This window comes from Microtus oregoni, unplaced genomic scaffold (genome assembly GCF_018167655.1).
Source record: "Microtus oregoni isolate MIOR12 unplaced genomic scaffold, Mior012 000083F_ref0000379, whole genome shotgun sequence".
Classification (NCBI taxonomy): Eukaryota; Metazoa; Chordata; class Mammalia; order Rodentia; family Cricetidae; genus Microtus; species Microtus oregoni.
The window spans coordinates 5,712,245-5,728,832 of NW_024544543.1; the positions used below are offsets into that span (position 1 = coordinate 5,712,245).

Here is a 16,588-nt window from a genome sequence, read left to right on the forward strand (position 1 = left end):
TTACACTCTTGAAAGGGTTTTATTTAAAGACTTTTCTATAAAAATGAACAATTGGAATCATTAGTCATGGAGGGAACGACTTATTCCAGGTTGTAGACTGGAGACAAGCTGGACTGAAGAACAAGAGTGGTTGGGTGCAGACCACAGAAGTGAATTATACGTTTCTTTCTTTATAGCTCCAGCTTTGATGGTCAGATTCCATTTATTCCTTTCAGAAGTCCTTCTACCTTTCACCACTTTCAAATTTTACATTTTCTTTGTTTTCCTACTTCAGGTTTCTCTGCACAGTTTTTTAAAGTAGCTATTAAGTCAGACAATAGCGCTAATTGTGGTTACAGAATTTGAAGGTCAACTACTTGTCAGGACTTACTGAGTAGACAGTGAGTAAAGCATACTTCTGGACATTTTCAGAAAGATTTTTCAGAGAACTCTGGCGAGTGGATTAGTGCTGTGATTTAAGCAAACACACCAAAGGTGTATTAGTTGAAAGCTTTATCCAAACCCTTTAGATTTCCTGGAAAGTGATGGAGCCTTTAAGAGGTGGGACCTAGTGAAATATTTTTAAATTATTTGTTTTTGCTCTCCATGGAAATGATGGGTTCCATCTCCTGCATCTTTTTCTTTCACACCCAGCCTATGAGGTAAGTGGCTTTGCTTCACCATATGTTCTTATTATGATAGATCCAAATGCCTCAGATCCAACCAATTATATATTTGAACATCTAAAATATATTCAAAAGTGAGATTCTTTTACATTTGTAAATTATCATAAATATGTTATGGCAATGAAAGTCTAAGGAATTCAGAAACTTAACTGTAAAGTCCTTTATCAATGAGGGGGTTGTACCATTTCATAAACTGGAACTTGTGACCATGGCCTTCTCAGAGAGAGGTGAGATTGGCCTCCGATGGAGACTATATATTTGGTCTCTTTCTCTTTCCAAAGAATTTATCTTTTCAACCAAAACTACTAATGATTTTATGGCTTTCCATCCTGTATGTCTGTTTTAGAAATTGTGTTCCTTGTAATCCTATATAAGTCATTTTAATAAATATTTTATAGAAATTGCATCATATTCATTATGCTTTTCTGGAAACTCTAATATAGAGAAAATAGGTAGTGAGGAGTGAGGCTGCTATTATACCTATACCTAAAGAAGTTTGGGGATTGTATAATGAGAAAAGTCTGATAAAATTTGGAGTCCCAGGCTAGAAAATGCCAGAGACACTAAATGTAGAGTATCACAGGCACATTGTGAATTTCTTGTTTATAGAGATGTCATGAGATGACCCAGATACAGTTACAAAGTTATAAGACTATTGTCACAGACAAAAATTTTAATATTTTGACCTTATACCACTTGGAATGATTCAATAGTCATTGAATGTAGCTGTAGAGGAAAACTATTCTCTAATCCAACTTCCATAGACAAATTTTAGATGATGACAATTATTTAGCATAAGTTATTAATTATATACAAATAATTTAAGTAATACAAATTATTTACTCAAGGGTTACAGTGAAGAAGAAAGAGTAAAAGTAGCAATGAATAAGACATTTAGAGTCAATAGCAGAGTATTTAAAAATCAAAGGAAAAATAAAGCTCCTAAGCACTTGGTTGTATAGAAAATGGGTCAGGTATAACACATGGACAAGGAAATCACTAGGCTTACAAATAGACGGACTGGTCATGGAGAAAATAGTTCCAATTATTTCCTAAATTGCATTTTCTTGCAAACAGGAGATAGATTGCGGGGCTTAAGTCTCAGTCTCAGGACACAAAGGAATGCTGGAGCTGAATGAGCAACTTAACAGAAAAAAAGATTAGCTGTTCAAAATGGAAGGAGTAGTAGGCAAAGACAGATTCTAACTATCAGAATCTTTCATTACATGGAACTTTAATAACATGTATAATTTTTATGTGTAAACCAAATATAAATTTAACTTTTTAATGACTTAGAGCTTTTAGCAATCTTAATTTTTTTCTTACTTTCTTTTTTTTCTAACACACATTTCTAATTATGTATACCTTAGAAGAGAAATGCGTAGTGCATTTGGTTTTATCAGAATTTCAGGATGAAGAAAACCGTATAAAGAATGTGACTTTAGAAAAACTCAAGGGGATATAGTGCAACAGTTAGTGCAACAAAAGATAAATAACATCAACTTCTTGGGCCTAAGAAAAGAATCCTTGTCTAAGGTATAAAATCACCCCAAAATTTAATATTCTAAAATGCTAAGTTTTATTTCAACAGCTAGAAATTGACAAACCCCTAACCTATATTTTCCTTGTATCTATATACATGAAGTGTGTCTTTTTCCTTTACAAAATTTATGATTCTAGTATTATTTCAGTGAAGTGAATCTGCCAGGTAAATGTTAAACTACAGGAAGTCGGGGTCCATGACTGAGTGACTCATTTCTCTAATCTCAGCACTTAGCCAGTTCCAGAAGCATCGGGAGCCAAGGAAGGGAAAGAGATTGAGTGAATGAGATTCTTGTCCCTCAACCCTGCTGTTCCCTACTTTATGATAAAACTGCCCTCAATCCATGAAAATTGCTTTGACAGATTCTATTTTAGGCTTAACTTTTCAGTTCTTTCCTTAACACGTGGCCATTATCATTCTTTCTAGTGGTTGCTTTCTGAGCTTGGGTTTAAACAAATTAATTCACACAGGGGGAGAATGGGTGAATGGGAGATTTTATTTCACACAATGAACCATTGTAAGACAAATAACAACAGCACTTCCGATGACAGCTTCTTGAAGTATTTCAAGGAAAATGAGACAGGGAATTTAGTAATATGAATAGAACATTCGCTTTGCGGAGGCCACATCCCTGCAAACAGATGGCCACTATGCAGGTGAAGCAATCCTAAAAGGAATTCACTGAGAGAGTCACAGCTCCTTCCTTGGGCGTATGTATCACCGAGTTCATATAGTTTCTGTCTTCCCACCGCAGGAACCACATTCTTTCTTCACAATAAATTCACTGTGATAATTCTTTAACAGTATACCGCAGGCTGAGCACTGTGACTATGGGGACATATCATTTTTGCTCTTTAACAACCCATCAGTTTATATTATCAGACACTTTTCTAAAGCTCACCTATAGAGGACTCAAGAAAAAATACCAAAACTCTTCCACTTACGAGAAGACCAGGCCTAGGCCTTTTGTTTTGAACCCTTTCAGCCTCTTCATTATTTACAGATTTGTGAAGTGCAAACAGCCAGAGCTATCAGGCAAAAGCAGATCCCCTAAGCCTTTTATCATCCCAGCTACAAGTTTGCATATTTTCTTTATAACCAGACAGCATACGAAATGAAGCAACTCTTTACAGGAAAATGAGGCAATTGGAATGTTAATTTTATTTGGTAATATATTGTAAAATCTAAATAGCATTATCCAGTTGATTGACAAAATCTATCCAGCTGTTAAAGGCAAAATAAAACTATCTCAAGACACACAGTTATAGAAGTCTAATGTTTGCCTGCAGGTAGATATTGAAAGTTGGGGAGCAGGGAAGCAGAGAGGGAGAGGAACAATTGCCTGGTTGATAAAATCCAGAAAGAGAGACAGGATGGGCACAGAAGCAAAGTGTCATGTCATGGTTTCTCTCTTCTTCTTCAGCGAGGCCTTTATCTTCTTCCACAGGCTGTCCTTCCTCTTTAATTTCTTTTCCATCGAGGATAGCATGGATTCCTTCCTGCGAATTTCTCGCACTAAGCCTTGAAAAGCATCATCAATACCGAATCGGAGGGCTGCAGAGGTCTCAAAGAAGGCACAGTTGTATTCTCGAGCAAGATTCATGCCTTCTTCTGTAGAGACCTGGGGAGGGAAATAAACAAAAAAGATTAGAAAGAGAGGGGAGGCTTTCATTTTTTTTTAAAAAAAATGTTCTCCTCGCTCTGGCCTCTGTGTTTCAACTTTATGAACAAAGGTAAAATGTGATATTTGATTGTGAAAGCGTTCTAGAATTTCTGGACTTGAGAAATCTGAATCCCACACAGGAAAAGTCAGTATAACTCAAAGCCAGTTCTTCACATATCAAAACCTGCATGGAAGCTCAGTGGTCAACAGCACCGCTGTAGGTGAATTCCACCTTCAGTCCCACCTTAACTGTTTTTTGATTTGCAACTATAGGTAGTCAAAGTGATCTTTTGGTGTCTGCTTTATCTTCTTTTACACAAAAGAGTAGACGAGTTACACTGACATCATAGATGGTTTTGGGGGGTCTTGGCATCATCTATAGAATGACTGTGCTGGGAACATTTCAAGTGCTGAAGGGGTGATTCTTATATAATTCAGAGTTCTCATCCAACAATGCATGATAGATTTTTAAAAACAACTTTCTGATGAAGGAATCAGTAAGAAAAACATGGTCACTGTGATAAATTAGCCTTTCTCCAGCTAAAAACTTTACACATGATCCAAGGTGTTTAACATGTGAAGAGTAAATGAAGTTTTTATGTTTGAACAGCAGAAATAGAGTCCTAAATGCTGTGACTTGGCTTCATAACTGTTTGTCAAAGCATAAGATTTGAAAAAGCATGAAATTTTTCTTAGAACTGAAGTTAAAATTGTGACTGTCACAGAGGGGAAAAAAGGGGGAAGCATTCTCCACTTTCATTGTTCATCTGGGTCACAAAGTTCAGTATCCCAGAGGTAGAGAACACTGCAATAAGAAGAGAGTGATAGGCTGTCCTGATGAAGATGAGTTGTTGCTTCATTATGCCTGTTGGTCTGGTCACCAGGTGTGAAGTGAGTGGCCAGCCTAATCCTTTCCCTCACCAGACATTCCCTTAATGCTGCATCACAGACTCAGATTCTCCATCTCTATGGAATAGCCCCATCTTTCACTGGATTCCATTTTCCGTCCTCTCATGGGCTTCTGTACTTTGTCTTTCTTCAAGCTTGTGTTTTCCTTCAGTTGCTACATAAAATGGTTTTGATTTTTAAATTGACATCCTTCCAAAGGCAGCAGGACTCATAACCATTCTGGTCCCAACTATCTCACTTTTTTTCTTGATATGTTCAAATCAGATATGTGGTGTCCTTCTGTTATAACTCTACTGATCAAAAAGACATCTTGTCATTTGGAGAAAATAAATCTCTTTAGTAATTCATCCTCTTGGCTCCATAGAAAGGTTTAGTGTGGAAGATGATGTTTATACTATAGCCTGTTAAGAAGCAACTAATATTGCATTCTTTTCTAAACCCGCTTAGGGCACCCTCAGGACAGACTTTGCATAGCCATTGCGGAATGTGAGAATGCAATGTTCACTGCAGTCTAGACATGAGACACAGTGCTGATTTAGTGCAGATCTGAGTATTGAATTGTATCATCCTATTAAAACACATAAAAGGCTAGCATGGTAGATGATGGAAGCTTGCTTCTTTACAAATGCTACACTCTTCTAAGAAACCCAGGGAACTGTCCCTTTATAGCTAGCTCTGTTCTCTTTAGTATAATTGGGCAACTTCCAGTGACTTGAAAAGATCTTACCCAAAATAGGATTTAACAGCTTTGGACCAACAGCCCTTTTCCTCCTGAGCGTTTTTCCTCCTGAGCATTTTCCCTCCCTACTGTTTCATGACTTGAACCATTAAATCCCTGGATTCTTTAAGAATAGATCTGGATATGCAAAAATCTGCATGCATTTCTAAACTACATTTTCTTTAAAAAATAAATGTTGGAAGACCTTTCTAAGGTCCATTCAGAGCCTCACTCGGGCATGATAGTCTGTGTTCCTCCACTGGCTCCACTTACCCATTTCCATTTCTGCTGTCATACGAATTAAAAAAGAACCCCATAATTTGTTCTTTTGGGATGGAGGAATTCAGTGATTCTGAGTTGTCTGAGTGCTGTAGGCTATTTCCTGAAAGGCTGTGTGTGAAGATGAAGGCAGATCCAGAAGAATCTATTAAGCAGTTTGAGGATGAGACATTTTGGTTTAATTCATCAGCATCCGAGAACTTATCTTTACTGCTAGAGTTAGAGAACTCTGGGACTGTATTTGGACACAAGATGACAGGGCTGAGAGGAGTTAGGCTGCTGCTAGGTGGTGACTTCCCACTGCCTGTCCTAATTGGTGTTACAGTCTGGTGATGTCCCAAAGTAGCTAATGCAGCTTTGACAAGAAGAGAAGATAGGTGTTGCTCTGACTAATATGACTAAGAAGGTTCTGAAGACAAGAGTCTGGGATGGTGTTGAGCTAATCACAGGTTCCCAGCAATGAGGTTCATATGTTGCATCTATAGCATTAATAGCACTTACGATTCCACCATGCTCTGCCTCGCATTACTCTGCTCTTCTGCAACCTGCAGCAGCAGAGGGCTGAGTTTAGTTGACTCTATGATGCTATTTCCTGTGTCCTTGAGTTTCCACCTTCTTTCTGTTTGCCATTTTAACAATTTGAAACTTGGCATTAAAACTCTATCCAAATTTTAATGTTTAGACAGCCATGCTGAAGTGGACAGGGGCCTCCATTCATGAATTTGAGATGAGAACAAGGGGAGGTTTGGCGGGAGGGAATGGAGGCGGGATGATGCAATTATACTATCAAACATTTAAACAATTATTTTAAGAAATTAAAGAAGATTTTTACAAAAGATTAATAGGTAAGCATCAGTCTCTGTAAGCTTCTTATCAAAATCTTGAACACTAAGAACAAGACCTGATTCCAAATGTCTTTAAGCTACCTACAGGAGATCCTGTCCCCCAGCTCCTTACACACAGGAGAGCCCTTCCCCCACCCCTTACACACAGGAGAGCCCTTTCCCCAATCCCTTACACACAGGAAAGCCCTTTCCCCAATCCCTTACACACAGGAGAGCCCTTTCCCCAATCCCTTACACACAGGAGAGCCCCTCTCCCCATCCCTTACAAAGAAGAGAGCCCTTCCTTCTCCCACCTCTTGCACACAGGACAGCCCCTCTCCTCAACCCTAACAGTCCAACCTGGAGTGCAGTACCTGTGATACCTGCATCTATGTTTTGTTTTCTTTTTTATAGAAACTTTACTTTAAAAAAAAACAAAAAAGCTTGCCAATTAACAAAACATCACACACCGAAATTAACTAGACTCAAAGTGTATGTAATTCAAAGAACATCTTCTATACAATTAGAATAGGCATCTGGAATGAAAGCCATGGAGCTTCACATTAAATTGTACACTTTCAGTATCAAATGCGCTTTGTGAACATATTTTCTGTTTTCTTTAACCTCCTGCATGTACAACACACTGTAATGAATGAGATTTAAACTTACATGAAAAAAGCTGATATAAGACATAAATACCAGATAAAGGGGACACTATAATAAAAATATTACCAGACTATAAGGGAAATGTTTTATAATGATAAATTCAATCCACTTGAAAAATAATATAAGTATAAACTTGTTTCAACTAAGAAAACCTGATATTACTAAAATCCACAATGTTATATGAGATTCTTAACATACAGCTCTTGGCAGTTGAAAGAACAAGGCAGAAAAAGTCAGTAAGAATATAGACTTGAACAAAGCAATGCAAACAGTTGATATAACTTTCAAATATTTGGTGTTATACCCGGTGCCACAAATAGTTGTGCTATTTTCAAGTAAGCATCAGATTCCATGCTAAACCAGGACTGAAAATACTTCAATGAATAAACATCATAGCATATTTCCAAACAAATGAAACTGGGCTAGAAATCAGGAGGAAGGATAACTAAGAAATCTCCAAGTGAAAATATTGTGAAAAATATACTTCCATTTAGGTGAAGTGAAATTACATGAAAATTAGAAAATGTTTGGAACTGAATTATGAAATGAAATGTAACATGAAAAATTGTATGATCATCTAAATCCATCCTCATATGATGTTCATATCAGCATATTCATGCTTTGCAGAAGTATAAATAGGAAAGTGTAATGACTGAAGTATTTACTCAACAAATTATATGTATGAGGCATACTTAAAGCACTAAACATGTAGTATAATTCTGAACAATGACAGAGACCCCAGATAAAGATCAGCATGTAAGTAGGGTTGTGATGTGTTCTTGGGGTGGCACCCCAAATGGGTGGTGAGATGAAGGTGGTGTCATTAGTTCCCTGACAAAAAATTCACTGTGAGTAATTTAAAATTTTTATTAAATCCTTCAGAATATTTTTGAAAAAAATATATGGGGGTTGTTTCTTCTAGAACATAAAGGCAATTTGGGCAGGGGAGAGACAAAATGGAATAGAGAAGTCTATAGTTAAGTTGACATGTTTTATACCCTTAAATTTATATCACTGTGTATGTGGCTATCATATATTTTCATATATGCATTCTTTATATACACATATTTATGAAATGCTTTATAATTATAAAAATGCAAGAATCACAAGTAAATCGTTACAAATTTCAAAATTCATTTACAAGTCAATGTAAATAAAATCACACACCAAAACAAACCAAACCCAAAATTTTAAACAACCAAAAGAACTTCTGTTTAGTTAAAACTGGCATTCAAAATTGAAACCATGAAGGTTGTGTTAAATTTTAAGCTTTTAGTTGCAACAGGCTTACTTTTGGGCCACCAGCTGGTTTCCAAATCATGACATGGACATTTCTTATTAGTTTTGATTGCTCGGTCTTCTTATCTTATACTTTTGCCACTGGCTCTTATAACTTAATTCAAGCTGTTTCTCTTCATCTACATTTTGCCTTGGGTTTTTTTTTTTTAACCTTTCTTTCATTCTGTATGACCTATTTTTCCTGCTTCCTCTGTGTCTGGCTGGTTGACTGCTGCCTGGATGGCCTTCTTTTGCTCCCTCGTTCTCTCTTCTCTTCTTCTCTCCTTTCTCCGTATTCTTTCTGCCTACCAGCCCCAACTATTCCTTTACCCCTTAACTATTGCACGTTCAGCTTTGATTTGACCAATCAGGTGCCTCATGCAGGCAAAGCAAAACATCTTTCCATTACTAAACAAATGCAACATAAACAAATGTAACACATCTTTACATCTTTGAAAATGCAGCATAAATAAATGCAACATATCTTTGCTTAGTTAAAGTAATATTCCATAACTTTCAGTATTGAGTATATTCTATTTACAGTTTTTGACAATAAAGTTTATAAAAATTTTAAGTCTATTACAAAACTCAAGTTCATCTAAAATAAAAAACCACACTCCACACACAGATTCTTTTTAGATTCAGCAAAATAGCACCATGAATGGGAACTTCATGTTTGTACAGACTAAAGTAAACTCAAACTTTCCTGTTTTGACCACCCAGCCAGTGATGCAGGAATGGTATGCCTTCCACTTACAAATAAACATTCACCCTTTCATTCGTTACTAAATCACAAATTCTGAAAGATCTAATTGAGTCTCACAGTAATTTCCACATTAATTATAGTAAAAGCTAAGTGGCACATAAATACTAACATATGTATCTTTTCTTATACATAGTTCTAAAATTCTAAGTAGATCCATGACCTGAAAAAAGGAAAATTAAAGTGAATGAAAAAGGAAATTAAAGTGAAGACATGCTTTAAAATTTTCCGTGTTTCAGTCATGTACATTTATCAAAATTATGAAACCATATATTCATCATCTCTACTTTCAAGCTTTACATATTTGTATTATAAATGTATTGGAGAAAGATATTCCAAACATATCTGAAGAAAAAATTCCATCAGATATTGGGGTTCTATATTTAGTAATCATGAGCAGTGTGAAGGTGGTAATTAAGGCTGCAGTGTTACTGGAAATAACAGGGAACTTTCCATTTGGTAACTGTGATCAATTTTTGTCAGAACCCAAGAATAGACAAGCAACAGCTTCCCTGTTTAAACCCAAAGAACACAGAGGCACTTTCCTGATATATCATCTGCTAGAAGAAAGCATATTTTGTCTTCCAAGTAAATTTTAGAAAACACAGCACTGGTGAGGAGAATGAATGCTGTGTTTTGAGGGCAGGGGGGCAAGAATTGGTGAACTGTAGTGTCAAGGAACAAAGAAAAGTTCACAAAGAAAAGGTGTGAGACCTAAGGTGCCATCAGGAAGCCTCGGGGAGAAGGCCAGGGAAATAAACGAGGAAATTGTTTCATGTAAGTAATAAAGATTTCAAAAACCTAGGGGAGCCATGCTCCATCAGCTAGAGGAGGCCTTAGCACATCGCTGGGAGGCAGACAGACAAAAACTGCACAGGATGGAGGGCTGGCGCCAGATGGGCCAGCTGCTGGTGCACACGGGAACAGAGATCTGCTGACTCTAGGAGCTGCCTGGCTCTTTACATCTGTTTAACTTTCCATATTAGCTTAGTGAATGTAAAATAGAATTTAATAGATTGAGTGATGGTGAAGGTTATTAAGGTAATGGTAGTGCGTAGGAAGCTTCATACCTCTTACTAGCACAAAAGGAAACTGGTCCCAACTACTGCGATTGCTAATGTTGAACAGACGTGTGACTCGTTTTCTTCAAGCAGAAGCACTGTAGAAAAGCATCTCCTGGCTGTATGGAGTGACCCCCAGAATTATGTGTGTGTGTGTGTGTGTGTGTGTGTGTTGTCGTCTGTTTCCCTCCACCTTTATCTATTGAGCTACTAAATAATTTCCCTTTACATCCCACATCATCAATGCACCAGGAATCATACTTTTCTGATGATCATAAACATCTTATATTTCAGTTTGAAAACAAATCAGCCCAAAACTTAGATTGCTTTGTTTTCCTTAGTAACATTCAAATTTCCAGAAATTTATTTCACCTCTTATTTATTAATGCTTTGTCTGCATGTGCCTATGGGCATCATGAGTGTGACCAGTGCCTGTGGAGACCAGAGAACATGTCACATACCCTGAAATAGAGTTACAGTTCATTGTGTGGCACACTGTCTGCTGGAATCCCTACCTCAGTACTCTGAAAGAGAAGCAAGTGCTCTTAAGTGCTGAGCAATATCGCCAGCCCTTTGTTTGAACAATTTCAGTGGCCTTGTAGGTTTTCATAACCGGGTCCAATGAAAATGGTTTTTAATAAATTTAACCTGATTTTTTATTTGGTTATATCTGAGACTTTTATTTTGATATTTTCTATTCCATCCAACCATCTTGTTTTTTTTTTATTCTTCCTTAAAAGTTGCTATCCACGAGGGGAACAAATGCTCCCATACATAGTTTGCTTGTTTCTAAGTGTCTTTGAAGGACGACTTGGTTCCAGGACCTACATAAAATATTATGATTCACAAAGTCTATTTTTAGGGAATAGTAACGAGAAAAGGTCTACTTGTTCAGAATAAGTATGCTTCCACACTCACCCCCTAGATTTAGGATACAATTTCTTGAATCTGTTGTTGTAGACCCATAGATGCAGAAGTGGCTTTATCTTATCAACCGAGAGTTATTCTCAACCATACTGAGTCACAACCATGCATCTGGCAGAAGTACATTAAATATTTAATCTTGTTGATGGCAATGATGATATCCATAAACTGTTACTAGTGACTCATGGTCAACTCTGATGTGATTTCCAAATGATCTTTTGTTGAAGTGCAGACATTAGCATACTGATAAAGTCTCTTCCCAAAGGATGGAGAGGTCAGGATTCCAGAATCCAACTATCCTGGAACTCACATCTGAGAGCTCTTGGAGAGCTACTTAGGCTTCATGTGTTTCTGTTTACTGATTTACAGAAACCTATTCACAGATGTGGTGAAAGCATCCAGGGAGGTATTTTAGAAAAACGCTTTGCAGGCATGCTGACATACTGAGCACACACAGTAAACAGGAGTATAATTCTCAAGGTCAGTGGAAAAACTCTTCTTTGAATTGCATTTTGTGTGGAAAGTTCCCCAACTTCTCATCATTGTTGCAAAATATTTGTTTGCACTGTAAAAATGTGTCTTTGCCTAAGGCCCCTTCTGATTGGTTAATGAAAAGCTAAATGACCAATAGCTAGACAGGACAAAATAGGCGTGACTTCCGGACAGAGGAGAGAAATTGGGAGTTAGAATCTAGGCTTACAATTTCACCAGCCGACTGTGGAAAGGTAAAAGTCATGTGACAAACCATAGATCAAGAAAAGCAGGTTAAATTTAAGTTATAAAAGCTAACGGGACAAGCCTAAGCTAAGGGTCAAACTTTCACAATTAATAATTGTTGATATTTGGAGGCTTGTGAACTAAAGACAGTCTGTCAAGAAACAATAAAGTTTGCTAGACATCATTACCAGGAAACCTACAAGAAGTGGTTTCTCATGACATCAAGCCTTTTAGTCCCATTACTATCCCCCTCCTTTACTCCCAGCACAGATTCCAGGCCCAGAGTAACCTTCCTGCATTTAGGTGTCTCAAGTATCATTTCCTGTTTGTCATGTGCTCTTCCAGGCTTCCCTGTTGCCTGATTACTTGTGAACATCTCATTTTCAGAGGGATCTTCATGAACATTGCTGAAATGTTCATTCCACTGCCTCATTTCTTCTTGGGCACTTGACTGTTCTCAGAGATAACTTTACAGATTTATTACTATGTTTATTTTCTGTCTCTCTGTGATACATAGAAGCCTAGTTATTCCCTACAAGGTCTTTTTATTGTTGTCTTAGTCAGCACTGCACCTCATCCCATCCTCACGAAGACACTTGTAAGCAGGACATATTTACAGAATGACACCTAAGCTGGGTGACTCCAGCTGAAATCACAACTGAGAGAGGAGCTCATTTTTCAGCAATGGGTCGCTTGGAAAATTAAAAGGAAACTTCACTGACTACCACCAAACCAGGAAACTGTGATGTCATTTATAAGTGGGTCCTCTGATTTCATTGTAATGGTTCTCAACTCTCTCTAAAAATAAAAAGCAGAGCCTCAACCTGGGACTGAAATTGAAAGCAACAATTATCTAGGTAGATAAGGGGAGGGGGTTAGGGAAAGAACTAACAACAGGAATGAAGAAGTAAGAAGGGAACTTTTGTTGAGTACTAGAAAGGGAGCAAACAAGAACAACACAAATTAGTGTGAGTGCCAAAGATGTTCAGCACCTGCTGAAATTGTTTTGAACCCATCTGAGAAATTTACAAAAGAATTTTTGTTATTTTCTTGTGAGCATACACTGTTCAACAAGATGCATTGGGCTTTCTCTCTCCTGGTGCTCCAGAGTGGTATTGATTGAAGCAGGACATAATAAATTAAACGGAGTAGCCAGGGCTTCTGAGGCCCAGAATGGTAATGGCTCCAGGGTAAAGGTTTGGGACTGCTTTGTAAGGAGACATTTGAAGTCTCCAAGGCCTTATGCTTTTCACATAAAAGAACTGTGCAATGCTGGGGGAAAGGTTGCCATGGCAGCCAATAGTTGTTACAAAGGGAAAGAAGTGACGGCTAATGCTAAATATTTTGCTAACAATGATGATGTACAGTTTTTTTCTTTAAAATTTTCCTCAAAAGCTTTAAAAAGCTATTGCTAAAATTATAAATCAATAGACTTGATCAGCAAATGTGCTCTTAACGTATATGTATGTATATATATATATGAAGAGGTATGCATATATGGTCATATGTGCTATATTTCTTTATTGAATATATACATTCAATAAAGAAATGAGTACATTTGATATATATTAAATCAATGGCTTGTTGAAACCTTCAGTAAATTAATATGAATAGGTCGGTTTTCCAAGGGTTCACAGAAAGTATTCCTTACGCATCAAAAATATTTAATAGCTAATTTATTACATTAATAAATTTGTGTTACTCAAAATATAAAGAAGGAAATTATACTACTAATAACACATATAACTATTATAATTAAGTAATAAATTGTGTGACTGTATAATGTCTACTCCCTGCAGAATACAAGACAGGAGAGCAAGGAACACTGCGTTTCCTATAAAACCTGAGCACTTTGCAGATAGAACAGTGCAAAACAAGTATCCTTATTATCCTTTCCCTGAAAGGTTGCGTAAGTGGTCAGAAAGATGACCAAGGAGGAACCAACTGACTTTTATGACAGTGACTCCTGTGAGTTAAAAAATTCAGAAGTTGCAATTGTATCTGAATTGATGAAGATTTTAAGTTTTTACAAAATGCTCATGCAATCAATTTCACAAATATGTATTTACTTATAATTTTGTGGCAGAAGATGTACCCTTAAAAAAATCCCTAGACAGCATGAAAGAAACACAGGGTTACCATGCTTGCTTGAGTGGAGTCTACAGATCAAAGTGGCAGATGACCCTCAGAGGTTCAAAGGAACTCTCTGGAAGTCACAATTCTCTCACAGATTGGTCATACTCACTATTGGCATATGTGTCATTTGGGGGTCATATTTAGAAAAGGCATGCTGTGAAAAGGAGTTTGAAATTGAACCAAGCAAGTCTAATGCCTTGCAATCTTGGGACGTATGGAAGATAGGAATGAACTGCTGCTCATTCTGTGACCTTATACACAGAGATTTGAGAATAGTTTGAATGAGCTATATGCCTGTGCCTGCTGACACCACTGCAAATTTAAGGCTCAAGCCCAGCAGAGCCATTGATGCTCCTGTCAATCATTTTGCTTGTAAGTAGCTGGAATCCTTTTCTATGTCTCATTTAGTTTTTCAGAATCTACACTTCTTGCCTTCTATCTCTGACCTCATCCTCATTTTCAGCAGATCCTCACCCTCTTATTTCACCTTAGGGAAGGAATATAAACACCCAGAGCTAATAGCTCGAAAACTGCAGCCTGGCATCTGAAAATTCATCTTTGTTATTATAATCTTGTCTCATGCCTTTCATTCAGCCTTGGAGGAAGGGAGGCTGATTTCTGTCAAGTGGAGAACCTCCATCTGGGCATCAAAGCTCTTTGATATCTACTTTAGTTCTGCACCATTAGGTACCCTTTCAAGTTCAACATTTTCATCCCTGTCTCTGGTAGCTTTACTCTACAATTAAAAAGAAGCACACATTTCAGCCTAGTTCAGTTCTGGTTACTCTCATATACCTGTCATTCCACTCACCATCAAATGCTGATTAATCGGGAAAATATGTTTTTGAAGCTACAATCAAAAGGATGAGGCTGGAAAAGTTATGGGGAAAAGAGTGTTCACTTTCAAAACTAAATATCTTGTTTATTGTGCTGGCTTCCCTTAGTCAGGTCTGGTTTGAACATCAATCCTAACAGCCTATGGTATTGTTCTCCTCTTAGCATGACTTGTAAAAGCTTGAAATCCATTCTCATTGACAATCTTCACATGCTTCCGTGACATTGTACCATATGCAAAACTCCCCATTGAGTTCATAATTTCTGTATTTCTTAATCTTATAAGCTCTTTCTGGTTATTATCATCAATATTCTTTCTAAATTCCCTGATGCTTCAATTGTCACTCATTCTTCTTATAATTACACACCCACTATTCTACCTGTGATCTTCATTGCTTCTTTTCTCTCTTGACATTTTCTCCTTGTACAGCTTTGGTCAGTTTAATACATAGTCATCCTCAGAATGTTCACAAGTTTCAGACTAATGACTTCAAGTCTTGCCTCATGGTTCAAGTATAAAATTATATCTGCAACCTTTAGATGAGGAATCCCTGCGGAAGTTCCCACAATTTCTTCAGTATGACCAGTGATCAAATGGGATTCTTTTAAATACTTGTTCAATCCCCATCTACTGCATGTCTTATAAATCAGTCCTTCTTTTGTCTAGAGACTTTATAAAATTAATGCAAATATTTTGAGTTCTAATTAATTAATTCTTTGATTCCTCATTGTCAGAAATATCATGGAGAACATGTAATAATTATATAGAACAATGTCACTTTCTTTATAGCTATGAATATAGGCAAAACCATTTTGCTTCTAAAACTTCAAATCCCTCTTCTTTAAAAATAGTCCAATAATAGTAAATAATAGCATTTCTTTCAGAAGTTTCTTATATAGATTATAGAATATTATGTAATAACATAGTCAGTAACCTTCTTAAGGGCTCCAAACTTTTTAATAGATAAGCACTGGAGTAATTTAGACCTGTGAAGAGCAGACAACACAGTTTGGCTGGTGATATTAAAAGGTTCTAGAATTCTGTTGTAATGATGTATCAACGTGACGGGGCACAAATAGCTGAGATCGCTGGCAAATACTCTGCTTGTTATTTCTGTAAGGGCTTTTTCCCCAAGAGGGGATTGACATCCAGAACAGTAGACAAAGGAAGATTGTGCTCACTTATGTGCTTGAGAAGCCGTTCCAGCCATTAAAAGCCTAAGCTGAGTGACAAGACATAGAAGGTGGATGTTTCCAGATTGAGAGAGAAAGCACGCAAATTCTCCCGCTTCACGACATCAACATTTCTGCCTTGCTGGATTGGACTTCAATCTACCACCAATTCCCTTGGTTTAAAATCTTTTGTTTTAGACAGGAATTATATTCTGTCTAGGATATTCAGCTTAAAATAGAAAAATGGAGCTGGGCAGTGGTGGTGCATGTCTTTAATCCCAACACTTGAAAAGCAGAGGCAGGAGGATCACTGTAAGTTGGAGGCCAGCCTGGTCTACAAGAGCTAGTTGCAGGACAGGCTCCAAAGCCACAGAGAATCCCTGACTCAAAAAAAATTAATTAATTAAAAGAAATAAAAAATGGTGATTGGGACTT

General features: G+C 37.1%; 1 protein-coding gene across 1 annotated transcript in view; it reads right to left on the minus strand.

The window, feature by feature from the left end:
• Positions 1-2,397: 2,397 nt before the first annotated feature.
• Positions 2,398-16,588, minus strand: part of LOC121441906 (GTP-binding protein Rit2-like) — a 243,639-nt gene continuing 229,448 nt past the window's right edge. Inside the window, exon 6 of the mRNA XM_041643313.1 lies at positions 2,398-3,829. Coding sequence (XP_041499247.1) covers positions 3,602-3,829 — 228 coding nt within the window. The 3' untranslated portion in view covers positions 2,398-3,601. The remainder of the gene's footprint in view (positions 3,830-16,588) is intronic.